This window comes from Oncorhynchus mykiss, chromosome 2 (genome assembly GCF_013265735.2).
Source record: "Oncorhynchus mykiss isolate Arlee chromosome 2, USDA_OmykA_1.1, whole genome shotgun sequence".
Classification (NCBI taxonomy): Eukaryota; Metazoa; Chordata; class Actinopteri; order Salmoniformes; family Salmonidae; genus Oncorhynchus; species Oncorhynchus mykiss.
In genome coordinates, this window is record NC_048566.1 from 93175567 (window position 1) to 93203441 (window position 27875).

General features: G+C 42.8%; 1 protein-coding gene across 1 annotated transcript; it reads right to left on the bottom strand.

Annotated features, from left to right (window-relative positions):
* Positions 1–743: 743 nt before the first annotated feature.
* Positions 744–24334, bottom strand: LOC118936876 (uncharacterized histidine-rich protein DDB_G0274557-like). The gene is made up of 3 exons (XM_036934431.1): positions 24237–24334; positions 21214–21773; positions 744–748 (listed from the first exon to the last, which is right to left on the bottom strand). Exons 1-3 carry the CDS (start codon positions 24332–24334, stop codon positions 744–746), a joined length of 663 nt encoding a protein of 220 aa, XP_036790326.1.
* Positions 24335–27875: the final 3541 nt, after the last annotated feature.

A 27875-nucleotide genomic window follows, 5' to 3' on the forward strand; every position in this document is an offset into this window, starting at 1 on the left:
AGAAGGTGCTCAAAGAGGACCGAATCTGACAAATGAGATCCGCGCAACACTGGTTGACCACGTTGTCAACCACGGCCTGACGCTGAGGGAGGCTGGACTGCGAATACAGCCAAATCTAAGCCGATATACAGTGGCAAGTGTGATGAGAACATTTCGACTGGAAAATAGGTATTGTAAAAATATCATCATATCAAAAACATCTGCACGGTTTCAGTAACTACTTACAGTACTGTATTCTATGCACTATCAGCACTTCTGTTACCTTTTCCTGTGAAATTACTGTACTATTGTACACTGTTTTTTTTTCTACATAGGATTGAGGGTCAGGGACGACAAGGGGGAAGGCCTCCTATGTTCACAGAACAGCAAGAGAGGGAGATAGTAAACATGGTTTTGGCCAACAATGCTATAACACTCAAGCAGCTCCAAGCTAACATTGTCAATAACCACGCCATTTTCAGCGATATCCATCAGGTCTCAACATCAACACTGGCACGCATCCTAAAAAAAAACATATTCAAATGAAGCAAATGTATCGAGTGCCTTTCGAGCGCAATTCCGAAAGGGTGAAACAACTGCAGCATGATTATGCAGAGGTATGTATTCACTTTAGCAGTGTGATCTTGCATACTGTCTCATAATCTTTTACTGTACTGTAATATGTATACTAGATCTACACTGAGTTTTACGAATGGATGGAGAGGAGATCCAGCATGATTTCATTTACGTAGATGAGGCTGGGTTCAACCTGACGAGAACACGAAGGAGGGGAAGAACCATCATTGGCCACAGGGCTATAGTCAACGTCCCAGGGCAACGTGGGGGTAATATAACACTCTGTGCAGCCATTACACAGAATGGGGTCCTCCACCGCCCTTACAACACAGCACTCATACTTACATTATTGGACCAATTGCACAACATAACAGCAGCAAATCAATCATATGCAATACATTGTTGTCTGGGACAATGTGTCTCTCCACCGCTCTGCTCTGGTTCAGAACTGGTTTCAGCAACATCCACATTTCACCGTCCTATATCTTCCACCATACTCTCCATTCCTCAACCCTATAGAAGAGTTTTTCTCAGCATGGCGGTGGAAGGTATATGATCTCCGTCTCCAGGCTGAGGTACCCCTCATCCAAGCCATGGACGAGGCCTGTGACCAGATGGAGGTAGCAGCAATGCAAGGATGGATTCGTCATTCAAGACGTTTCTTTCCAAGGTGTCTTGCTAATGACAACATTGCCTGCGATGTTGATGAAATTCTCTGGCCAGATCTAGCTAGGCGAAGAGACAATGTGTAGTTGTTTTTTTTGTTGAACTTACAATACGTAAAGTGACGTTTGGTTACAGTACTATGAATCTTCATCATCAACATTTTGGGCGTGTTGAGAAATAAATGAGTTTCTTCAGTCTGCAACATTGGTCTTGTGTAGTGTTTGGTGAATTTACATTATATTTGTACTTTGCTGATAGTAGCCTACTCTAATCATAGGGAAGTAGAAGTGCTAAAAGTGTTTTAGGTTTATCACAGCAGAGTGTAACTCGTGTCAACAGAGTATAGTAATGTGAAACGTGTGTTTCATATGGTAACAAAGTGTGGTTTTTACAAAGAAGTGTATAGTTTTTACAAGAGTGTTTACTTTTGCAAAGGATCTATAGTGTTTTGCTAATTGTGTGTGTGGTTGTGCTAATTGTGTGTAGTGTTTTGAAAACACGGGCCCTGTTTTGAAAATCGTGCTTAAGCACTCAAAAAAAACTGTAAAAAGCAAGATCTGAAACAAGGCAACTGTATCAGAGCACGACCCCCAAAGAATCGGCAAAATGGGAGAAGCAGAGGATTACCCACCCAAGGCAATGACAAACACATTCAGTTGTGTCACTACTGTAAACATGATTTGCATGAAAAACAACTACTCCCCGAATGTTTCATTCTTCCTATGAGTTGCACATTACATTCTGGTCCAGAACATGGATGCATACCATACGTGGGACCCTATTGCTTATACTGTACTATATAGGTAATAGGGTACAATTTGGGACACGAACCATGTCTACCCATTCCAATCCTGGGGTTCCGGCTGGGGTTTACGCCTAACTCACGAGCCCCCTGCCACAACCATCATCACGGCTGAACAAAAGGCAAAACAGACAACCGCCCACTATAATTCTTCTGATTTAATATACAGCTGCCTACAAATATGCTCTCTGGGTTGGCAGGGAGGAGCGCACAAGCGCGTGTGTGTGTGTGTGTGTGTTTGTGCATACGGGTGTGTGTGTGTGTGTGTGTGTGTGTGTGTGCATACGGGTGTGTGTGTGTGCATACGGGTGTGTGTGTGCATACGGGTGTGTGTGTCAGGGTTGGCAGGGAGGAGAGTGAGGATTATAGCCAGCCGCGGCGAACAGGCAATGAAATATTCATATACTAACCTGGTGCTCTGCTCACCCGATGTCACAGGAAGGCCAAAAAGATCATTAAGGACAACAATCACCCGAGCCCCTGCCTGTTCACCCCACTATCATCCAGAAGGCGAGGTCAGTACAGGTGCATCAAAGCTGGGACCGAGAGACTGAAAAACAGCTTCTATCTCAAGGCCATCAGACTGTTAAACAGCCACCACTAACACTGAGTGGCTGCTGCCAACACACTGACACTGACTCAACTCCAGCCACTTTAATAATGGGAATTGATGGGAAATGATGTAAATATATCACTAGCCACTTTAAACAATGCTACCTTATATAATGTTACTTACCCTACATTATTCATCTCATATGCATACGTATATACTGTACTCTATATCATCGACTGTATCCTTATGTAATACATGTATCACTAGCCACTTTAACTATGCCACTTTGTTTACATACTCATCTCATATGTATATACTGTACTCGATACCATCTACTGTATCTTGCCTATGCTGCTCTGTACCATCACTCATTCATATATCCTTATGTACATATTCTTTATCCCCTTACACTGTGTACAAGACAGTAGTTTTGGAATTGTTAGTTATATTACTTGTTATTACTGCATTATCGGAACTAGAAGCACAAGCATTTCGTTACACTCGCATTAACATCTGCTAACCATGTGTATGTGACAAATAAAATTTGATTTGATTTGATTTGAGAGACTGAAAAACAGCTTCTATCTCAAGGCCATCAGACTGTTAAACAGCCACCACTAACACAGAGAGGCTGCTGCCTACACACAGACTTGAAATCATTGGCCACTTTAATAAATGGATCACTAGTCACTTTATTACAGTTTTTTTCGATTGCTAAACGACAGTGGACACAACTGGAGTCACATGTGCAAAACTCTAACTACAGTCTGCACAGCAACAGTTCATGTGGACCAAACTCTAGTTCGTTTTTCATTGCTTGAACACAGTTTTCAAAACTCTACACACTTATCCCATGACTTTAACCACAGCCTGCCCAACACTGTGGATTTACATCATTTTGTTCAAATGCTAACACACTGCTGTCAAAACTGTGAACCACACATTCAAAACGGAATAGATTTCAGCCTTGTGCCTTTCAAACACTGCTGATTGCAATTTCAGCTGAAAGGCTAAGCAGGTGTCTTGTTTTAGACTTGTTAGTGAACACACACACATATTACAGTATATATAGGTAGAGCTCAGAAAGACTCATTTTGGAAATGGAACAAGGAAGATGGGTTCGTGGAGGGAGAAGGGTGGCAGGGAGAGGGCGGATGCGTGGAGGAAGACAAAGAAGACAAAGAGCTGTTATTTCAGATGAAATAAGGGCTACACTTATAGACCATGTCGTGAACCATGGTCTCTCATTGAGAGAGGCAGGGTTGAGGGTGCAACCCAATCTGCAAAGATCCACAGTGGCATCTGTAATGCGAATTTTCCATCATGCAAACAGGTGAGAGTTACATCCTTACAGTAAATGAAAACATTACAGGAATCTATTTTGTATTGCAAATATAGAATATTTACAGATATATATTACAGTAAGTTTGACTATAAAATATATTTTTACAACAGGACCCAAAGGCTGCCCCCAACAGGGGGAAGAGGAAAATGCTATTGTTGACATGGTTGTTGTCAACAATGCAATAAAAATGCAGGAGATTCAAGATAGAGTGCTGGCTGATAATAATATATTTGAAAATGTTAATTCTGTCAGCACAACAACTATTGCTCGAGTCCTAAAGAAACACCAAGTTACAATGAAACAGTTATACACTGTACCGTTCGAGAGAAACAGTGAACGGGTAAAAGAGCAAAGATACCAATATGTCCAGGTAAGACGTCTGAGGTTACGTACACAGCTATACAAAATATTTACTGTAAAAAAAAAACATTAGCATTTCTACAGTAAAACTGTGCACTTACTGTTTTTCAGAGAGTAATGGAGGTGGACGCACTGGAAAGACCACATTCATTTGTATTTATCGATGAAGCTGGATTTAACCTTGCCAAAACACGGCGCAGAGGAAGGAATGTTATAGGTCAAAGGGCCACTGTGGAGGTTCCAGGCCAAAGGGGGGGAAATATCACCATGTGTGCTGCAATGGCCAATGATGGTTTGCTTCTCAACACACCACTCATTGGCCCATACAACACAGAAAGGCTTATAGCTTTCCTAGAACAGCTCTATGCTCAGCTAGTGCCAGCAGAACAGGGGGAGCCAGTAAGAAACCCCCAAGTTTTTGTCATAGTTTGCGATAACGTTGCTTTTCACCACTCTGCAGCTGTCACAGATTGATTTGCAGCACATCACAGATTTATGGTTTTGTACCTGCCTGCATATTCACCCTTCCTCAACCCAATAGAGGAGTTTTTCTCTGCCTGGAGGTGGAAAGTGTTTGGTCACCACCCACATGACCAAATGTCTCTTTTGGAAGCCATGCGTGCCGGATGTGAGGACACGAGTCCAGAGGACTGCCAGGGATGGATAAGGCACTCCAGAAGGTTCTTCCCCAGGTGCATGGCAAGAGAAAACATTAGATGTGATGTTGAAGAAAACCTGTGGCCTGATGCTAGAGAGAGGCAGGATTAGCCCCTCAATTATTTGTTCGAATTACAGTATGTACTTTTAGTTTCTACCTTTTTTTTCTCATTACTGTAATTCCGTAAATTACTACAGACTATTGAAGCAAACTGCTAATTTTCATTTACCTTAAAGAATTGTTATGATCTAAACATTTTAATAAATCATGTGAAAGAATGTCACTCTTTTCTTTGAAGAAAATATTACTTTGTATGAAGTCACTGAAATTGTTCAAACTGTAAAGATGAAAAGTTTGTATTTTCTGTATTGGTGTTTGATGCTAGTGTTTTTACTCTCAGTGTGTTCTGAGTGACAGTGTGTGTTATCTCAGTGAGGGTTGTGCATAGTGTTTGGCTGCACTGAGCGTGTTTTGAGCCATGTGTTAAGAGTTGTGTTGCTTGGAATGAGTTTTGCAGGTGATGTGAACTGTTTAGCTCAGGTGACTGTTGGTAGTGCAGACTGTAGTTAGAGTTTTGCACATGTGACTCCAGTTGTGCCCACTGTCGTTTAGCAATCGAAAAAAACTGTAATGCCACTTTAGTATTGATGTCTGCTGCCAATGACTGGAACGATCTGCAAAAACCACTCAAGCTGGAGACTCATATCTCCCTCACTAGCTTTACAAAATAGCTGTCAGATCAGCTCACAGATCACTGCACCTGTACATAGCCCATCTGTCAATAGCTCATCCAACTACCTCATCCCCATACTGTATTTATTTACTTCTCTTGCTCCTTTGCACCACAGTATCTCTCCTCGCACATTAATCTTCTGCACATCTACCATTCCAGTGTTTAATTGCTATATTGTAATTACATCGCCTCATTTGCACACACTGTATATAGACTTTTTGTTCTGTATTATTGACTGTATGTTTGTATATTCCATATGTAACTCTGTGTTGTTGTATGTGTCAAACGGCTTTTCTTAATCTTGGCCGCAGTTGCGACCTGGCCAAAAGAGAACATGTTCTCAACTAACCTACCTGGTTAAATAAAGGTTAAATCAAATAAATAAATAAAATAAAGAGCCAAAGGCAAAGCCAGAAGGTTAAGTTGAAACAGAATGCAGAAGCATAAGAATTCACCAACAGGAGACCAGTCTATTGTGTCAGAATAAAAGGGCTTTGAAAATGGCCTCTAACTCTTCAGTGAGGGACCATGGATAGCAGAAAGGGATGTACTGTATATCATGTCAACAGAAAGCATCTCCACTGGATGCTAGGCTGGTTTATCCCAGTGCCGTAGAGAAGGGAGGAGAGGAATTAAGAGTTTAATCCTAGTCTCCCTGAGGACGGGCCCTTTCTAAAGAGACGGGGGAGGAAAGGAACAGCCTTTTCTCTCGGTCTCTCTCTGCTGGGATCCCCTCGTCTTCATTGCAGCTGTCAATGTCGTTAGGAGGGCAGAGGGATGAAGGAGGGGGGAAAAGCCATTGAAGAGTGCATCCACATGTCTGTCTGTCTGTCTGTCTGTCTGTCTGTCTGTCTGTCTGTCTGTCTGTCTGTCTGTCTGTCTGCCCCCAGTGTGTTTTAAAGAGATGGACCCCTCACTGTGGAACTCACATCTCCCGAGAAATAAAGGGATCAAATTGGAATAAGGGGATCGAAGGGGAATAAGGGGAATAAGGGGAACTAGGGGGAATAAGTGATCTAAATTGGGAATCAAATGGCTTCATCACCTTATTCCCCCATCAGACGCAATTATCATGACATGAGACGCAATTATCACCTCTAAATCAGATGCAATTCATCTTGATTCAGTTTCTTCATTTTACAGCCACAACCGACAAGGACACTATTCAGTGGGGGAAAAAGTACCACATTGTCATACTTGAGTAAAATTAAAGATCCATTCAAAGAAAATGACTGAAGTAAAAGTAAAAGTCACAAAGTAAAATACTACATCAGTAAAAGTCACCCAGTAAAATACTACATCAGTAAAAGTCACCCAGTAAAATACTACATCAGTAAAAGTCACCCAGTAAAATACTACATCAGTAAAAGTCACCCAGTAAAATACTACATCAGTAAAAGTAAAACATTATTTGGTTTAAAATATACTTAAGAATCAAAAGTAAATGTAATTGCTAAAATATACTTAAGTATTAAAACTGAAAGTATAAATTATTTCAAATTCTTTATAAACCAGACAGCACCATTTTCTTGTTTTTATTTATTAATGGATAGCCAGGGGCACACTCCAACATTCAGACATACAGTACCAGTCAAAAGTTTGGACACACCTTCTCATTCAAAGGTTTTATTTTTACTATTAGCTACATTGTAGAATAATAGTGAAGACATCAAAAATATGATATAACACAGTAACCAGTAACCAAGTGTTAAATAAATCAAAATATGTTATAGATTCTTCAAAGTAGCCACCCTTTTCCTTGATGACAGCTTTGCATACTCTTGGTATTCTCTCTACCAGCTTCATGAGGAATGCCTTTCAAACAGTCTTGAAGGAGTTCCCACATATGTTGAGCACTTGTTAGCTGCTTTTCCTTCACTCTGTGGTCCAACTCATCCCAAACCATCTCAATTGGGTTGAGGTTGGGTGATTGTGGAGGCCAGGTCATCTGACGCAGCACTCTATCACTCTCCTTGGTCAAATAGCCCTTACACAGCTGGGAGGGGTGTTTTGGGTCATTCTCCTGTTGAAAATCAAATGATAGTCCCACTAAGCGCAAACCAGATGGGATGGCGTATTACTGCAGAATGCTGTGGTAGCCATGGTGGTTAAGTGTTCCTTGAATTCTAAATGAATCACCAACAGTGTCACCAACAAAGCACAATTACACCATCACACCTCCTCCTCCATGCTTCACGGTGGAAACTACACATTCGGAGATCATCCGTTCACCTACTCTGTGTCTCACAAAGACACAGCGATAGGGATATCTTCTGTATACCACCCCTACCTTGTCACAACACAACTGATTGGCTCAAATGCATTAAGGAGGAAAGAAATTCCTGAAAAATTAACATTTAACAAGGGACACCTGTTAATTGGAATGCATTCCAGGTGACTACCTCGTGAAGCTGGTTGAGAGAATGCCAATAGTGTGAAAATATATCATCAAGGCAAAGGGTGGCTACTTTGAAGAATCTCAAATATAAAATAGATTTAGATTTGTTGAACACTTTTTTGGATACTACACGATATGTGTTATTTCATAGTTTTGATGTCTTCGCGATTATTCTACAATGTAGAAAAACCCACACCTTTGACTAGTACTGTAATTTACAAACGAAGCATGCATGTTTAGTGAGTCCACCAGATCAAAAATGTTGATAAAACATGACAGGGAAACTCTGGCATTGACAAGCATGACTAAGCAAGGGCCCATTAACAAGCATGACTAAGCAAGGGCCCATTGACAAGCATGACTAAGCAAGGGCCCATTGACAAGCATGACTAAGCAAGGGCCCATTGACAAGCATGACTAAGCAAGGGCCCGTTGACTAGCATTAGAATGGATGTGCACGTCAGCGTGTCATGGTTGAGTGTGTAACTACTACATTTAGATCAAATAGATTGTGGGTTCTATCAATGTCATTGTTTGCATAATTTCCAATCCTCCATATCTATATCTTATTTAAAAAATATATATACATTCCTTTATTATTTTCCATTAACCCTACCTCCACTCCCCTAAGTAAATAAATGCACAACAACACTTAGGATTCTACTTTAGCATTCTAGTTTAGGCTTATAGATACTATATACATTTTACTGCCATGGTACACAGTACAGTCTACATTAGTAATCTCTTAATTGTTTTTACACCATTCTTTTTTAAATCTCACCCTTCAGCTAGCCTCAACACTTCCCATCTACAGTATCTCTGAACACCATCCAGTCTTGACTTCTACTTTCCAAATATTTTTCAACTGGGCTGTGATGTTTCACAAACGTTTTGAACCGTTCTATTCTCATAGTTTCCACAGATTCTAAATTAAATATTAATACCTTTACTAAAAGTACAGTACTATTACATTATTGATCGACTGACCATGGCTTTTTGGGTCACCCAGCAGTGCTAGTGCTCTATCCTGGTCCAGTTGATAACAGGTTCAATACCAATGGGTGGTAATACAGTGCAATGACACCATGGTGGTGACAGTGACAGACTGGCCAAGCGGAAGAGATCCGAACACTAACAGCTCTTTTGTAAAAGTGTGAAAGAGCGATGCATTTCATAGGCAGGTCAGACAAGGTCAGTGGTGCTACAGGCACGGATCAGTATAGAACCAACTGACTTGTACAAATCAAACTAATTTAGTAGATGTTGGCTACGTTCCAATACCCATACTATAAAAGCACCTAAAATGCACGCTTAATACATTTCTTCGCACTGAGTGGTTTGCTAGTGTGGATTTTAAAATGTAGTACAATCATTTCTAGGTCAACCTATACAGCGTAAGTCAGTCCCTATTAAGAATATGTAGTTTTCGACATAAAATGTTTATCAGCAAATTGAGTAATACTGACACTATCATGTAAACAAACCGTTGTCAGACAGCTAATTCATAACAACAGAAGAATCTGTCCTCTAACTGTGATCAGACAGCATAATCCGTGTTTGAATTACAGCAGGAGAATATGTATACACAGAACATAATAAGACCTTCATTAATCATGAACTTTTTTGGCAGGCCTCCAAAGATGGAGAGAAAGAGATACAGAGAGATACAGAGATACAGAGAGATACAGAACGATACAGAGATACAGAGATACAGAAACAGAGATACAGAAACAGAGATACAGAAACAGAGATACAGAAACAGAGATACAGAAACAGAGATACAGAGATACAGAGATACAGAGAGATACAGAGATACAGAGATACAGATAGATACAGAAACAGAGATACAGAGATACAGAGATACAGAGAGATAGAGAGATACAGAGATACAGAGATACAGAGATACAGAGATACAGAGATACAGAGAGATACAGAAACAGAGCGAGAGAGGGGGCGGGGGGGGGGGGGGGGGGGCAGAGCCAAGGTGCTGACTGGTGAGAGCATAACTGTTAACTGTACAATTGTGCTTTGGCAATTTGTATCAACACGTCATGCTAATACAGCTAATTGAAATTGACTTAATTTACTTTTTTGGCAGGCCTCCAAAAGATGGAGAGAGAGAGAGTGAGTGAGCTGGAGAGCGGGGGCGAGAGAGAGAGAGAGAGAGAGTGAGAGAGAGAGAGAGATTGAGAGAGAGTGAGAGAGAGAGAGAGAGAAAGAGAGAGAGAGAGAGAGAGAGAGAGAGAGAGAGAGAGAGAGAGAGAGAGAGAGAGAGAGAGAGAGGGAGACAGGGCCAAGGTGCTGGCTGGGGGCCACCCCTAGATACATTGTTGAGACTCACTACACCTGCACTTCTTTATGAGACACAGAAGGGACAGCAACAACAGAGCCTCTTCAGAGATCTCTCTCCTTTCACAGCTGTAGAGGACTGTGCTGTAGGTGGTCCCTTTCCCCACTCACACCTGCTTGTCTGTGGGTAACTGGTCCTTCGCCACACTGTGCTGAGCAGAGCAGCTGCAGAACAATAACAGGGCTGATATTTAGAGCTGGGCCTGACACCATTTAACACCCTTGTTTTAACAGCATCGCTGCATGAAAGGTATTTGTGTGGTTTTGCCCTTGCAGGCAGGTGTTGTCGTGCACCCATAGGCTGTAGCCTTGAGGAGTTAGGCCAAAGCCTCTTGATCAAAACACAGCACTGAAGGCCGATGTTAGGGCTGAATGATGCAGAGAGATGTATTTTGGGCTGCTCGGTTGATCAATGAACCAGTCAAGACAATGATTCACTTCATCTCCACATCTCTCACTCACTTCAACACATTTCTACCTCTCCTCTCCTCCCCTCTGCTTTTCTCTTTAATCTCTTAACTTCATAAAGGTGGAGATAACACTGAAATGTCCAGTTTTTGGTTAGTGTTAGTAATTGTTGGTGGATGTCATCATGTGGTTGACTGTGGTGTTACGGGGGTTGGAGGGGAGAGTGTTCAGGCCAGGGCCATCTGTTTTTCCTATGTGGTTGCATGGAGGTTTGTGTTGGTCCAGGCCCTGTGGATGTTACCCACACTCATCAGGAGCTGGAAGTGAGTTCTGCTGTCAGCAGCTCTCGTGGGTGGACGGAGTCATTCCCTGTCATCCTGGAATGACAACTCCGAGGCCGGGAAAGACTGGGTGAGCCTTCCAGTCACCACCTCTCCTCCCCTCTCTCAGTCAACCTTTAGTCATTAATCGTATAAGGGCCCAGGGATGCCATTAAGCTGATTGTGTGAATTTTAGGGATATCTTTCTTTGCCCTGCTACTCAATTCAAATTTCAATTCAATTCAAATGTATTTATATAGCCCTTCGTACATCAGCTGATATCTCAAAGTGCAGTACAGAAACCCAGCCTAAAACCCCAAACAGCAAGCAATGCAGGTGTAGAAGCACGGTGGCTAGGAAAAACTCCCTAGAAAGGCCAAAACCTAGGAAGAAACCTAGAGAGGAACCAGGCTATGTGGGGTGGCCAGTCCTCTTCTGGCTGTGCCGGGTGGAGATTATAACAGAACATGGCCAAGATGTTCAAATGTTCATAAATGACCAGCATGGTCCAATAATAATAAGGCAGAACAATTGAAACTGGAGCAGCAGCACGGCCAGGTGGACTGGGGACAGCAAGGAGTCATCATGTCAGGTAGTCCTGAGGCATGGTCCTAGGGCTCAGGTCCTCCGAGAGAGAGAAAGAGAGAGAGAAAGAGAGAATTAGAGAACGCACACTTAAATTCACACAGGACACCGAATAGGACAGGAGAAGTACTCCAGATATAACAAACTGACCCTAGCCCCCCGACACATAAACTACTGCAGCATAAATACTGGAGGCTGAGACAGGAGGGAACTACTCCAATAGTTAAAAAAAACAGTTTTTGTTATTTTAAGCTTAATTTAACTAGGCAAGTCAGTTAAGAACATATTCTTGTTTACAATGACAGCCTACCCCGGCCAAATCCGGACGACGCTGGGCAAATTGTGAGCCGCACTATGGGACTCCCAATCACGGCCGGATGTGATGCAGTCTGGAATTGAACCATGGACTGTAGTGACACCTCTTGCACTGAGATGCAGTGCCTTAGATCACTGCACCACTCGGGAGCCTGATGAGAGTTTATGAAAAATTGAGGGACGTCGGGTAGGACACACCTGCTTGTTACTCTACCCTCGTCCCCCCCTTTGGCAAGTCAGATCATGACTATAGTCCTGCTTCCTGTTTACAATCAGAAGCTCAAACAGGAAGTACCCAGCCGTGATGCGCTTTGTTGAGAAATGGTTCTCTGTTTTCGGAGGCAACGCTAAAAGACTGCTTTGGTAACTCTGTCTCCGCTGATAGCATCGATGAGCTAACCACCTCCGCCACCTCTGTCATTTTACTTCTACTTGAGTAAAATATCATTAATGTAACAGTATTTTAACTTGTGTAGAACATTTCAGTACTCTTTCCACCCTTGTTGAGTGAGTGAGTGAGTGAGTGAGTGAGTGAGTGAGTGAGTGAGTGAAAGGTTGTGAATGGGTGAGTGAGTGAATGTCAGTATGTCCCAAGGACAAGTAACAAGTGACAGAGGGGTGAATGAGGGATTGGCAACTTCCTTGTATATGCATTTTATTTTGCATTGTGTGTGTGTGTTGTCCCATTTGTCTCTGTAGATCAAGTGTCCCAGCCCAGGCACTGGGACTGCTTTGTGCATCACCAAGCCTCCTTATATGGGCTAGAGCAGGAAGTGCAGCAGAGCCTAGCCCCTAACCAAGCTTTACTAACCCTGTCCTCTTTATTTACATAGACTCTGTCTTTCTCCAAAATGGCACCCTATTGCCAATGGGCCCTGGTCAAAAGGAGTGCACTAAATAGGGAATAGGGTATCATTTGGGACACAGCCTCTGTGTGGAGTAGACAGGCACCACTGTGGAAAACCTACCAGGGCTCCTGGGACATACTTCAAAGTCTTTACTTACTTCTACTGTCAAACAGCAGCCATCTTGATTTATCGTGTCATCTGTGCTGAGACTAACTGAATCAGTACAGTAAGTCAGGCTGAAGGGTAAATTCATCTCCCAGTGGATGGTGGAATGCAGACTGAGCCAGGTTCTCCTCTAGGCCTATTTTGCGCTAAGCCTCTGCTTAGCTCCATTCAGTAAAATTGTTATCCTAAAAGATTCCCCAGTCCTTAACGATTATAAGCATACCCATAACATGATGCAGCCACCACTATGCTTGAAGATATGGAGAGTGGTACTCAGTAATGTGTTGTTTTGGATTTGCCCCATACATGTTTTTCAGTATTACTTTGGCGACTTGTTGCAAACAGGATGCATGTTTGGAATAGTTTTATTCTGTAAAGGTTTCCTTTTCACTCTGTCAATTAGATTAGTATTGTGGAGTAACTCAAATGTTGTTGATATATCCTCAGTTTTCTCCTATCACAGTCATTAAACTCTGTAAATGTTTTAAAGCCACCATTGGCCTCATGGTGAAATCCCTGAGTGGTTTCCTTCCTCTCCAGTTAGGAAGGACGCCTGTATCTTTGTAGTGACTGGATGCATTGATACAACATCCAAAGTGCAATTAATAACTTCACCATGCTCAAAGGGATATTAAGGGTCTGCTTTTTTTACCCATCAACCAATAGGTGCCATTCTTTTCCGAGGCATTGGAAAACCTCCCTGGTCTTTATGGTTGAATCTGTGGTTGAAATTCACTGCTCGACTGAAGGACCTTACAGGTAATTGTATGTGTGTGGTACAGGGATGAGTACAAAAATCATGTTAAACATGATTATTGCACACAGAGTCCATGCAACTCATTATGTGACTTGTTAATTAAGCACCATTTTACTCCTGAACTTATTTAGGCTTTCCAAAAGAAAGGGGTTGAATACTTATTGACTCAAGACGTTTCAGCTTTTCATTTTTAATACATTTGTACAAATTTCGAAAAACATAATTCCGCTTTGACATTATGGGGTATTGGGTGCAGGCCAGTGACAAAACAAATCTCTGTTTCATTAACCTTAAATTCAGGTTGCAACATAATGTTGAAAAAGTCAAGGGGTGTGAATACTTTCTGAAGGTAATCTATGTGTTGCGATTTTTGGAACAATTTCTAAATAAAAAAAATTGTTTTCCAACTATGCCTCCCCATAAAACCATGCTTTCACTCTTTCTAGAATTGTAGGTATCACATGGTCTACACAGCAGCTGCTTCGCTCAGATTTCACTCAGCTTTTTATCAAGTCAACATGGTTTGTATCTAGCATTTATTTAGTAGCCATATCAAATATTAGAACAGTCACAAATCCATGGAAGTCGTGTTAGAGTCTCTGGCAGTTTGGACGTCATTCTTGCTTGGAGTTGGAGTCCTATGAACACCGTACTTCTGGGCCCAAGGCCTGTTAACCTGAATATGAAGGTTAATCCGACTGGGAAAGGTAATTACCTTTCTCTTCAGATTTGGCCATGTGACCAGTTGAGTAAACATGTATTCAGAGGAGAGGCTGTGGGAATATTGCCCATGTTCAGACCAGCAGCAACACTGGAGCAGCCAGGAATCTACCCTAGATCAGTGCCTTATAAAGGCTTGCAGACATCACACCGAATGTGGATCTAGCGTTTTGTCTTCCGATTGTTCAGCAAGCTGAATTTTAGAGCTTGTACACATCACACCCATCTAGAGTTCATCTGCCAATCGTTCAGCGGGCTGTGTTTTAGGGACCAATCATTCAGCGGGCTGTGTTTTAGGGACCAATCGTTCAGCGGGCTGTGTTTTAGGGACCAATCGTTCAGCGGGCTGTGTTTTAGGGACCAATCGTTCAGCGGGCTGTGTTTTAGGGACCAATCGTTCAGCGGGCTGTGTTTTAGGGACCACCCGCTGTAGACGTCTGACATTTTTCCGGTGTTTCTACATGTAAATCAAATCAAATCAAATCAAATCATATAGCCCTTCGTACATCAGCTGATATCTCAAAGTGCTGTATCTCAAAGTGCTGTAGAAGCCCAGCCTAAAACCCCAAACAGCAAGCAATGCAGGTGTAGAAGCACGGTGGCTAGAAAAAACTCCCTAGAAAGGCCAAAACCTAGGAAGAAACCTAGAGAGGAACCAGGCTATGTGGGGTGGCCAGTCCTCTTCTGGCTGTGCCGGGTGGAGATTATAACAGAACATGGCCAAGATGTTCAAATGTTCATAAATGACCAGCATGGTCGAATAATAATAAGGCAGAACAGTTGAAACTGGAGCAGCAGCACGGCCAGGTGGACTGGGGTCAGCAAGGAGTCATCATGTCAGGTAGTCCTGGGGCATGGTCCTAGGGCTCAGGTCCTCCGAGAGAGAGAAAGAAAGAGAGAAAGAGAGAATTAGAGAGAGCACACTTAAATTCACACAGGACACCGAATAGGACAGGAGAAGTACTCCAGATATAACAAACTGACCCTAGCCCGCCGACACATAAACTACTGCAGCATAAATACTGAAATAAGACAAAAAAAAACAGAAAACTTGAGGGTGCATAACTAATCAACCAACCCCTCCCCCCCAAGAAAAATAAATACTTTCTAAACCCACCTTTCTCAGCAATTACAGCTGCAAGTCTCTTGGGGTATGTCTCTATAAGATTGGCACATCTAGCCATTGGGATTTTTGCCAATTTTTCAAGGCAAAACTGCTCCAGCTCCTTCAAGTTGGATGGCTTCCGCTGATGTACAGCAATCTTTAAGTCATACCACAGATTCTCAATTGGATTGAGGTCTGGGCTTTGACTAGGCCATTCTAAGACATTTAAATGTTTCCCCTTAAACCCCTCGAGTGTTGCTTTAGCGGTATGCTTAGGTTCATTGTCCTGCAGGAAGGTGAACCTCCGTCCAAGTCTCAAATCTCTGGAAGACTGAAACAGGTGTTCCTGAAGGATTTCCCTATATTTAGCGCAATCCATAATTTCTTCAATTCTGACAAGTTTCCCAGTCTCTGCAGATGAAAAACATCCCCACAGCATGATGCTGCCACCACCATGCTTCACTGGGGGGGATGGTACTCTCAGGGTGATGAGAGGTGTTGGATTTGCACCAGACATAGCATTTTCCTTGATGGCCAAAAAGCTACATTTTAGTCTCATCTGACCAGAGTACCTTCTTCCATATGTGTTTTTTTCTTTAAGCAATGGCTTTTTCTGGCCACTCTTCCATAAAACCCAGCTCTGTGGAGTGTACGGCTTAGTGGTCCTATTGACAGATATTCCAATCGCCGCTGTCAGGGTTATCTTTGGTCTCTTTGTTGCCTCTCTGATTAATGCCCTCCTTGTCTGGTCCGTGAGTTTTGGTGGGCAGCCCTTTCTTGGCAGGTTTGTTGTGGTGCATTATACTTTCCATTTTTTAATAATGGATTTATTGGTGCTCCGTGGGATGTTCAAAGTTTCTAATATTTTTTTATAACCCAACCCTAATCTGTACTTCTCCACAACTTTGTCCCTGACCTGTTTGGAGAGCTCCTTGGTCTTCATGGTGCCGCTTGCATGGTGGTGCCCCTTGCTTAATGGTGTTGCAGACCCTTTCAGAATAGGTATATATATACTGAGATCATGTGACACAGATTGCACACGGGTGGACTTTATTTAACTAATTATGTGATTTCTTAAGGTAATTTATTTATCCTTCACTCATGCTGCCAAACATACCCTCGTAAAGCTGACTATCCTGCCGATCCTCGACTTTGGCAATGTCATTTACAAAATAGCCTCCAACATTCTACTCAGCAAATTGTATGTAGTCTATTTCAGTGCCATCCGTTTTGTCACCAAAGCCCCATATACTACCCACCACTGCGACCTGTACGCTCTCGTTGGCTGGCCCTCGCTTCATATTCATCGCCAAACCCACTGGCTCCAGGTCATCTATAAGTCTTTGCTAGGTAAAGCCCCACCTTATCTCAGCTCACTGGTCACCATAGCAGCACCCATCCATAGCATGTGCTCCAGCAGGTATATTTCACTGGTCACCCACAAAGCCAACTCCTCTTTTGGCCGCCTTTCCTTCCAGTTCTCTGCTGCCAATGACTGGAACAAATTGCAAAAATCACTGAAGCTGGAGACTTTTGTCTCACTCACTAACTTTAAGCATCAGCATCAGTCAGAGCAGCTTACCGATCATTGCACCTGTACATAGCCCATCTGTAAATAGCCCACCCAACTACCTCATCCCCATAGTGTTATTTATTTCTTTGCTCCTTTGCACCCCAGTATCTATACTTGCACATTCATCTTCTGCACATCTATCACTCCAGTGTTCAATTGTTAAATTGTAATTATTTTGCCACTATGGCCTATTTATTGCCTTACCTCCCTAATCTTACTACATTTGCACACACTGGATATAGGCTTTTCTATCTGTGTTGTTGTTTGTGTCGCACTGCTTTGCTTTATCTTGGCCAGGTTGCAGTTGCAAATGAGAACTGGTTCTCAACTAGCCTACCTGGTTAAATAAAGGTGAAATAAAATGTTGTATGTTTTAAATTAGCAAATACATATAGCAAATACATATTCACGCACCACTTTTCATTTTGGGGAATTTTTTGAAACAAGTAATTTTTCACTTCACCAATTTGGACTATTTTGTGTATGTCCATTAAATTAAATCAAAATCAAAATCCATTTAAATTACAAGGTGTAATGTAACAAAATAGGAAAAACGCCAAGGGGGATGAATACTTTCGCATGCAACAGATCCTGATCCTTATATAGCACAAAATTCTCAACGCTATTTTTCCAAGTTTCCCAGAGACAATATAGGCTAATGTGATTAAAGGCTAAAACAGACTCATTTTTATTGGTGCAGCACTAATGGGAACTTAAAGGTAACAGGATGGTGGTGGTGGTTCTGGTTTTCAGTAGCAGCACATTGGAGAGGCTTTTAGGGTTTTAATTATCACACACTAGTCCCAGACCAGTGTATCCTGAGTCAATAAAAATGATGTATGGTTTTCTGTTGAGGTGTGTGTGTGTGTGTGTGTGTGTGTGTGTGTGTGTGTGTGTGTGTGTGTGTGTGTGTGTGTGTGTGTGTGTGTGTGTGTGTGTGTGTGTGTGTGTGTGTATGTGTGTGTGTGTGTGTGTGTGTGTGTGTGTGTGTGTGTGTGTGTGTGTGTGTGTGTGTGTGTGTGTGTGGTGTGTGCCCGGTCTCAGGAAACTCACATCCATCCAACAACCCGGTCCATTTAGGCTCTCGACAAAACACTACAGGACTCACTGAGTAATCTGATTGGTTGAGACTGACTGCTGCCACAGACAACTTTACACTTAACGACTAGTGTGAATGAACTGGTATTCTGTATTACGGTAAGGCCTTAACCTTTGTGGCCTCAATTTTCTGTGAGAGGAATCAGTTTCTCTCACTATTTAGTTCTCCTGATACAAAACCATTAGCAGTTCTGGAATGTCTTTATTGATAACACATGGGCACAGAATGCTAATATTGATGTGGAACGTACAATTGTTAAACCAGTAGTGGCTGTCGAACAGCCTAGTCTTATGTAAACTATTCATGTAATCTACTTATGTAAACTATTTATGTAAACGACTCATGTAAATTATGTATGCACACTATTTATGTCAGCTATTTATGTAAACCACTTATGTTGATTATATATATAAACTACTTATGTAAACTATTAATGTAAACTAATTATGTAAACTATTTATGTAATCTATTTATGTAAACTAACAAAAAAATCCACAAATTCTAATGGAGGCAGTCTTAGTTGATCTTTCCCTTGGGTAGGCCTGTAGTGGTTTTATCCAGCCCCCAAAGTCTCTGTCTCATGTAACAACCCACTGGGCACAGCACACACTGTTTGAATCAACATTGTTTGCACATCATTTCAATGAAATTACATTAAACCAACGTGGAATAGACTTTGAATTGTGCCCAGTGGAAATGCAAACTGAGTAAAGTTGAATTTGGCCAATCATTCTCTTATACGCTGTGTGACTCCAGTCTTTTAGAATGTGGGTTTACAGTTTTGATTTTCCTGTTTTAATCCCATGGTGTGACTCACCTGAAAAGGAGGCTTCGTCACACACACAGACAAGGGGAGAAGAGTTCACCACACATTTAGCTCTGGGAAATTGAGTGGAACTCATGTCTCAGCATCATCACAGTCTCTCCCATTCATCCTCTCTGTCTTGAGGTACCATTATTGAGTTACCTTGTTTGTGATATAATAGACTTCCTGAATTAAACTCTAATTGTCTAAAATACATAATAGCATGTTACATAATGGCGTCATACCTTAAAACAAAGCCATGGCTTCAGCACTTTAAAAGGACTCTTGTTCACTAGAGACACAAGGCATGTGTCCGGGAACAATTCATTCATATTGAAAAGGTGAAAAGAGAATGCTGGGATGTTAGTCTGTCCTATGAGGAGCTACAACCACCAAATGTACAGACAATAAGACACTGGAGCCAGACAGACACACACAGACACAGACACAGACACAGACACAGACACAGACACAGACACAGACAGACAGACACAGACAGACAGACAGACAGACAGACAGACAGACAGACAGACAGACAGACAGGCAGGCAGGCAGGCAGACAGACAGACAGACAGACAGACAGACAGACAGACAGACAGACAGACAGACAGACAGACAGACAGACAGACAGACAGACAGACAGACAGACAGACAGACAGACAGACAGACAGACAGACAGACAGACAGACAGACAGACAGGGATAATCAGACCTGTGTGTCCCTGCTTTTGTGTGTGTGTGTGTGCATGCAGACAGATGGACGGTAACAAGTAGTGTCGTCAGTGGTGTGCGTCAGTGAAGGTTCACTGCTGCCAGACAGACATTAGGGGCCAAGGCACCAAGAGCAGAGCAGCTCTTTACAAAGTCAACAAACCTTGACCAATGCTGACAGAACCATGGTGTCTATAGATCATGCACCTCAGACTATGCAAAAGCATATCCCCTGCTATGACTAGCTTGGGGATCCATTTCTCAGGACCTTTCTCAATATGCATTATTTGATATTACAGTGATCTTTCATAATCAAGTAGAAACTGAAAGTGGAATTGTATTGTCATTAATATTATATTGATTCAATATGAGTCTCATTTTACTTATGGGCCTTTTGTGATAAACAAACTCATTGGACTGTATTTACTAATGCAATCAAAGTGATGGATTTTCCCCTCTTCAAAGCAACAACACTGAATAATTATTTTTACATTTTTCTCTAGGTTTCTTCCTAGGTTTTGGCCTTTCTAGGGAGTTTTTCCTAGCCACCATGCTTCTACACCTGCATTGCTTGCTGTTTGGGGTTTTAGGCTGGGTTTCTGTACAGCACTTTGAGATATCAGCTGATGTACGAAGGGCTATATAAATACATTTGAATTGAATTGAAATTTGAATTGAGTAGCAGGGCAATATAAGGGCTGTATAAATACATTTTATTTTATTTTTGTCATTTGTGACTCGTTTCTGGAAACTAGCCATATGTCCAGCGTCACTATTTCACAGGAGAGGCATTCTTTTTTTCATCAAAATGCATTTTTTTGCAGAAATGCCTTCTGGAACATGTGAAACGTAATGTAGTTTAATAACAAATGTATATGCCATCTGTAAATACGAATACCATCGTTAAATTAGGAGCCTAGTTGGTTTAGCTAAGGAAAAAGTCAGGAACCTTCCCGCTAGCCATGATTGGCTGAGTTTAGTTCGGATTCGTCTGCCATGTTGCGCGCTTCTGTCTATAACACGAGCTGCTTAGTATGTGTAGGTAATCCTTTCCAAAGCAGCTTTTTTGAAAGACATTACGAAGAACTGCACAAGTGTTGCTAAGACAGTCCACTCTCTGGAGAACCGAGTTTTGAAATCAGTGGAATGCCCGGTGGAAGCAGAGTATGATAGCTAAGGTAATGGAGAAAATGCAGGTGTTTGATTGCAAATGTAGAGGGAGTCGAAACGAGAACACAAACACCTGTCTCATTTTAGAAGGCGCTCTTATCCACAACGTCTTACAGTAGTGAGTGATTTCATTTCATTTGAATAATAAAAGTGAAAGTGGGGTGGTGTTTGGGGTGGTGGTGGTGGTGGTTGGGTAGGTGAGGTTGGTGGGGGCAGTTGGGGTTGTGGTGGTTGGGGTAGTGAGGGTTGGGGTGGTGGTTGGGATGGTTGAGAAGGTGGTGGTTGGGGTAGTGGTGGGGGTTGGGGTGTTTGGGGTAGTGTTGTTGGTGATGGTGGTGTTGGTGGTTGGGGTGGTGGTTTGAGTGGTTGGGATTGGGGTGGTGGTGGTTGGGGTGGTGGTTGTGGTGGTTGAGGTGGTGCTGGTGCTGGTAGTGGTGGTTGGGGTGGTGCTGATAGTGGTTGTTAGGGTGGTGGTTGGGGTGGTTGAGGTGGTGGTGGTTGTGCTGGTGTTTGGGGTGGTGGTTGGGGTGGTTGGGGTGGTGGTGGCGGTTGGTGTGGCGGTTAGGGTGGTTGTGTTGTTGGTGGTGGTGGTTTGGGTTGTAGTGGTGCCAGTGCTGGTGTTTGGGGTGGTGGTTGGGGTGTTGTTGGTGGTGGTGGTCGGGGTGGTATTGGTGGTGATTGGGGTGGTGTTGGTAGTCGTGGTTGTGGTGGTGCAGGTTGTGGTGGTTGGGGTGGTGTGGGTGGTGTGTTGGTGATTGGGTGGTTGAGGTGGTGCTGATGGTGGTTGGGTTGTTGTTGTGGTGGTGGTGGTTGAGGTTGAGGTGGTAGTGGTTTGGTGGTGGTGGTGGTAGTGGTTAAGGTGGTGGTGGTGGTTAGAGTGGTGGTGGATGGGGTGGTGGTGTTTGGGGTGGTGGTGGTAGTTAGGGTGGTTGAGGTGGTGGTGGTTGTGGTGGTTTAGGTAGGGGTGTTTGGGGTGGTGGTGGTGGTGGATCGGGTGGTGCACCACCACCTCAACCACCACCCCAACCACACCACCTCAACCACCCCAACCCTCACGACCCCAAGCACCACCTAAACCACCACAACCACACCAACCATCATCACCACCACCTCAACCACCCTAACTACCACCACCACCCCAATCACCACCCAAACCACCACCCCAACCACCATCCCAAACTACCACCACCACCTCAAACCCCCAACTACCATCACCACCTCAACCACCACCCCAAACACCAGCACCACCACAACCACCACCCCAACCCTCACGACCCCAACCACCACCACCACCCCAACCACCACCACCTAAACCACCACAACCACCCCAACCATCACCACCATCACCTCAACCATCACCACCACCACCTCAACCACCCTAAATTTACAATTCAGGTTTGGAATGTTATGACCCCAGGAAGATTAGCTGTCATCAATGGCATCAGCTAATGGGGACACTAATAAAATAAAATAAAACATGATGTACCTGATAACTAACTGTTATTGCTGTTGTTTTGTCATGTTCCTTCCCAGCATGCCCTGTGGCTGTTGACCTTTGAACCCTGATGACACCCCAGGCTCTGGGTTCAGTCTGTGGTGAACTGGGGGTCTCTGAGGTGAAGGAACACCTCCCTGCTCTTGCTCCCTGGCTGGTAACTACCCAGACACCGCTAGGGCATGTTGGAGACAAACTACCCGCCACGACAAAACCAATACTGGGTTCGTAGCCCAAGCCATACCTCAATGCGGAAACCACAAGCACTAGACCTACCCATCAGAGAGACTGTTGAGGCTTGTGGGAAACACAGTAATGTCATTTTTGTGTGACTTTGTTTTGTTGAGTTTAGGGGGATGTTATTTGTGTGAGTAATGGTAAATGCTGGGACACAAAGAAAGTGTTCAGAAAGTATTCATACCCCTTGACGTAATCCACATTTTGTTGTGTTACAGCCTGTATCCAAATTGATTTTATAGTCCACCTTTGGCCAATTCAATTGTTTGGACATGAGTTAGAAAGAAACACACCTGTCTAAATATGGTCCAACAGTTGACAGTGCATGTCAGAGCAGAACCTATACCATGAAGTCCCAGGAACTGTCCGTAGATCTCTGGGGAAGGGTATAAAACCATTTATAGAGTCTTCATCATTGGGATATTGAAAAAATATTAAACTAGCCAGACTCTGCCTAGAGCTGGCCGTCCAACCAAACTGAGCAACCGGGCAAGAAGGACCTTGGTCAGAGAGGTAACCAAGAATCCTATGACCACTCTGACAGAATTAAGGATTTCCTTGGCTGAGATGGGAGAACCTGCCAGAAGGACAACAGTCTTTACAGCACTTCGCCAATCTGGGATTTATGGGAGAGTGGCCAGATGGAAGCCACTCCTGAGAAAAAGGCACATGACAGCAAGACTGGAGTTTGCAAAAAGGCACGTGAAAGACTCTGAGATGATAAGGCAAAAGATTCTGTGGTCTGATGAGACAAAAACTAAACTCTTTGGCCTGAATGCAAAGTGCTATATCTAGAGAAAACCAGGCACAGCTCATCACGTTGTCTAACACCATCCTTACCGTGAAACATGGTGGTGGCAGCATTATGCTAAGGGGATGCTTTTCAGCAGCAGGGACTGGGGGACTGGTAAGGATAGAGGGAACAATGAATGGGGCCAAATACAGGCAAATTCTTGATGAGAACCTGCTTCAGAGTGTCTACGACCTCAGACTGGGGCGTTTACATTTCAACAGGACAATGACCTGAAGCATACAGCCAAAGCAACGCTGGAATGGCTTCAGAACAAGAATGTGAAAATCCTTGAGTGGCCCAGCCAAAACCCAGAATTGAATCCCATTAAAAATCTGTGGAAATACTTGAAAATTGCTGTTCACCCCCACTTCCTATCTAACTTAATAGAGCTTGAGAACATCTGCAAGGAAGAATATGAGAAAATACCCAAATACAGATGTGCAAAGCTGATACAGACATACCCAAGACAACTCAAAGCTGTAATCACTTCTAAAGGTGTTTCTACAAAGTATTGACTCAAGGGTGTGAATACTTACTTAAATTAGATATTTCTGTATTTCATTTTCAATCAATTTTCCAAATAAAATACAATCATGGGGTATTGTGTGTATATGGGTGAGACAAAATATCAAATTAATCCATTTTGAAATCAGGCTGTAACACAACAAAATGTGAAATAAGTCAAGTGGTATGCTTTCTGTAGAACACATGCCTCTTCTTCTTCCTCTTCTTCTTCAAACCCTTTCCTTCTTGCTGGGCCACTGAACTCCTGTCAGTTTCAGATACCTGCAGGCTGCAGTATATTCCCATCGACAGAACCAAAGGCCTCTTTACCTGACATGTACAATGGAGCTATAACTCTGAGAATGCCTCTCCTCTATTGATGGATTTTCTATGAGTAGTATTACAGTAATAATATTACAGTAGTAGTATTACAGTAGTAGTATTACAGTAGTAGTTTTACAGTTGTAGTAGTGCAGTAGTAGTATTAGAGTACTAGTATTACAGTAGTAGTATTACAGTAGTAGTATTACAGTAGTAGTATTACAGTATTAGTATTACAGTAGTAGTATTACAGTAGTAGTAGTGCAGTAGTAGTAGTACAGTAGTAATATTACAGTAGTAGTATTACAGCATTAGTATTACAGTATTAGTATTACAGTAGTAGTATTGCAGTAGTAGTATTACAGTATTAGTATTACAGTAGTAATATTACAGTAGTAGTATTACAGTATTAGTATTACAGTATTAGTAGTGCAGTAGTAGTATTACAGTAGTAATATTACAGTAGTAGTATTACAGTAGTAGTATTACAGTATTAGTATTACAGTTGTAGTAGTGCAGTAGTAGTATTACAGTTGTAGTAGTGCAGTAGTAGTATTACAGTATTAGTATTACAGGTGTAAAATTAAAGTAGTAGTATTGCAGTAGCAATATTACATGCATGCTTGTGAGGTGAGGTTACAGCCTTTTAGAATTAAAAAGCTATTTGTTTTTTAAATAAAATGTAGGCAATGAATTGAATGTTTCTACCCAAGCTTCAGACCTATTTGTAGAGTGTTAGAATGGTCTTGTTTCCTGCACTGAGTTGCTGTTCTTGGCAGTAAACAACTCACAGCGTCCAAACCAAAGTCTGTGTGGTCGTAATCTTTTCCCCTCACTCCAAATTGGCTTTTGCATCAGCTTCGGTCTCAGCCTAAGCAAGCCCTCAGAGACTCCACTGAATGTTTTAAATGTTGTTTTGGATGAAAATAAGAGAATACCCCCTCTTCAACATTTCAGCCACTGCTCTCTAACGGCGTTCACTTCACTGTGGGTACTTTCCGTTTCACACAATAAAACAGTCCCTCTATTACGGCTGGGTTAATCTCGTAATGGTGCCCATGTGTTGTGGTTGACTGGTACATTATACGGGTGTCTGGGATATAATGGTGGTGCATCCACCCTCAGATGAATTACATTTTGTTGAGAATATTCAATGCTCTCCTCTGTCTGTGTGTGTCTTTCAATCAATCTCCCAGTGTGATGTCATAGCCCAATATGGTCTGGGTTACCGTAGCGATAAGGAGAGAGATTAGATATATTTCCCCCCCATTAAGATATCTAAGGCTAGCGGAAGTGTGATGGTACTATACAGTAACAACCAGCACAAGGCAGGGATTGCGTGTTGATGAAAGCCCCTCTTGTTAGTTGGCTTTTCCAGCAGTCTGATTGTGAAGTCCATGGTTACCTCCCAAATGGCACCCTTAGGACTCTGGTCAAAAGTAGTGCATCAAATAGGTAATAGGGTGCCATTTTGGGCGCAGCCTATGCTCCACAGATCCCTGTTAGGATAGCAGCGCTACTTCCCACCACAACAAAGTGAAGAACCATGGGAGGGTCCCCCTTGCTTCCAGGCCAATACTCAGGGTGCTCTACCGAGCCAGAGCCAGACATCCGCTGGAAACAGAGCTGTGAATCATATCAAGATCCTGATCCTGTGAGAGGGGAATGGAATGGATTTCAGCTTTTCCACATCGAGACGTTCCAATGTTGAAAGAGAGATAGAGCGAGAGAGAGAGAGAGAGAGAGAGAGAGAGAGAGAGAGAGAGAAAGAGAGAGAGAGAGAGAGACAGAGAGAGAGAGAAAGAGAGAGAACAGGAGAGAGAACAGGAGAGAGAGAGAGAGAGAGAGACAGAGAGAGAGAGAGAGAGAGATGTGACAGAGAGAGGGTGAGAGAGCGAGTGAGAGAGATGAAATACTGAGCTCTGATTGCTCTCCATAGAGAGACACATACAGGTCACAGTAGACTTCTTGAACAGTGGCCCCCAGTAATCCGCCGATAGAACAAAAGAAGGTATATGTTTCTCTCTCTGTGATTCAGACCTTTGAATCAGACCTGTAAATCAGAACATCTAGTGGAAAAAAATGTATGTCCAACAAAGAGAGCCATAGCAGCTACAATGCAACTGTAAGATTGTTAGACTCTTAAACAGTGGCCTTCGGTAACCCGCTGAGAGTATTATTTCACTTCTGCTGCGTTAATCATGAGACTAGCTAGAGAAAAACGGAAGAGGGAGAGTTGTTTTGAAACCCGGCCCGCGTCAGGGTTGTCCGTGTGGCGCCCGAAACTCACCCCCACCTGCTGTCAGTACAGGCTTACAGCACATCTCTCTGGCATGGAGGTGACTACTGTGATCCCTGTTCCCATAGGGGCGTCCCCAGGTCCAGGGGCATGGTAGATACCGACATGCGTGTTTATATAGGGGCCAAACCAGGCCATGGTAGGCTACAGACACACATTTTTAGTCACAGCATAGCGACAAGGAGAAGAAGAGTCTACCATGTTTGGCCCTCTCTATGCCGCAACCTTATGCTTGATTAAAATGTCCGGTGTTTCCAGATTTATATCAAATGTGACCTATAATTCAATACAATATGAGTAAATAGATTTCCTTCCAAAAAACAATAATTAAGAATTTTAAAAAGCAGCTTTTCTGTGTTGGAATGGTATAGGTGTAACACCATTCTACCATTCTGCTGTTGGAGAACACCTACACCATTCTGTTGTTGGGGAACACCTACACTATTCTGTTGTTGGAGAACACCTACACTATTCTGTTGTTGGAGAACACCTACACCATTCTGTTGTTGGGGAACACCTACACCATTCTGTTGTTGGAGAACACCTACACTATTCTGTTGTTGGAGAACACCTACACTATTCTGTTGTTGGGGAACACCTACGCCATTCTGTTGTTGGAGAACACCTACACTATTCTGTTGTTGGAGAACACCTACACTATTCTGTTGTTGGAGAACACCTACGCCATTCTGTTGTTGGAGAACACCTACACCATTCTGTTGTTGGAGAACACCTACACTATTCTGTTGTTGGGGAACACCTACGCCATTCTGTTGTTGGAGAACACCTACACCATTCTGTTGTTGGAGAACACCTACACTATTCTGTTGTTGGAGAACACCTACACTATTCTGTTGTTGGAGAACACCTACGCTATTCTGTTGTTGGAGAACACCTACACTATTCTGTTGTTGGAGAACACCTACACTATTCTGTTGTTGGAGAACACCTACACTATTCTGTTGTTGGAGAACACCTACACTATTCTGTTGTTGGAGAACACCTACACCATTCTGTTGTTGGGGAACACCTACACCATTCTGTTGTTGGAGAACACCTACACTATTCTGTTGTTGGAGAACACCTACGCCATTCTGTTGTTGGAGAACACCTACACTATTCTGTTGTTGGAGAACACCTACGCCATTCTGTTGTTGGAGAACACCTACACCATTCTGTTGTTGGGGAACACCTACACTATTCTGTTGTTGGAGAACACCTACACTA

Bases quoted from the DNA above. Each gene is read 5' to 3' on its own strand.
- LOC118936876 (XM_036934431.1), bottom strand. From the start codon at position 24,334: ATGGGAATATACTGCAGCCTGCAGGTATCTGAAACTGACAGGAGTTCA. The intron at 21,774-24,236 runs GCATGTGTTCTA...AACCACCATCAG, and splicing joins AAGAAGAGGAAGAAGAAGAG to CACCACCTCAACCACCCAAT.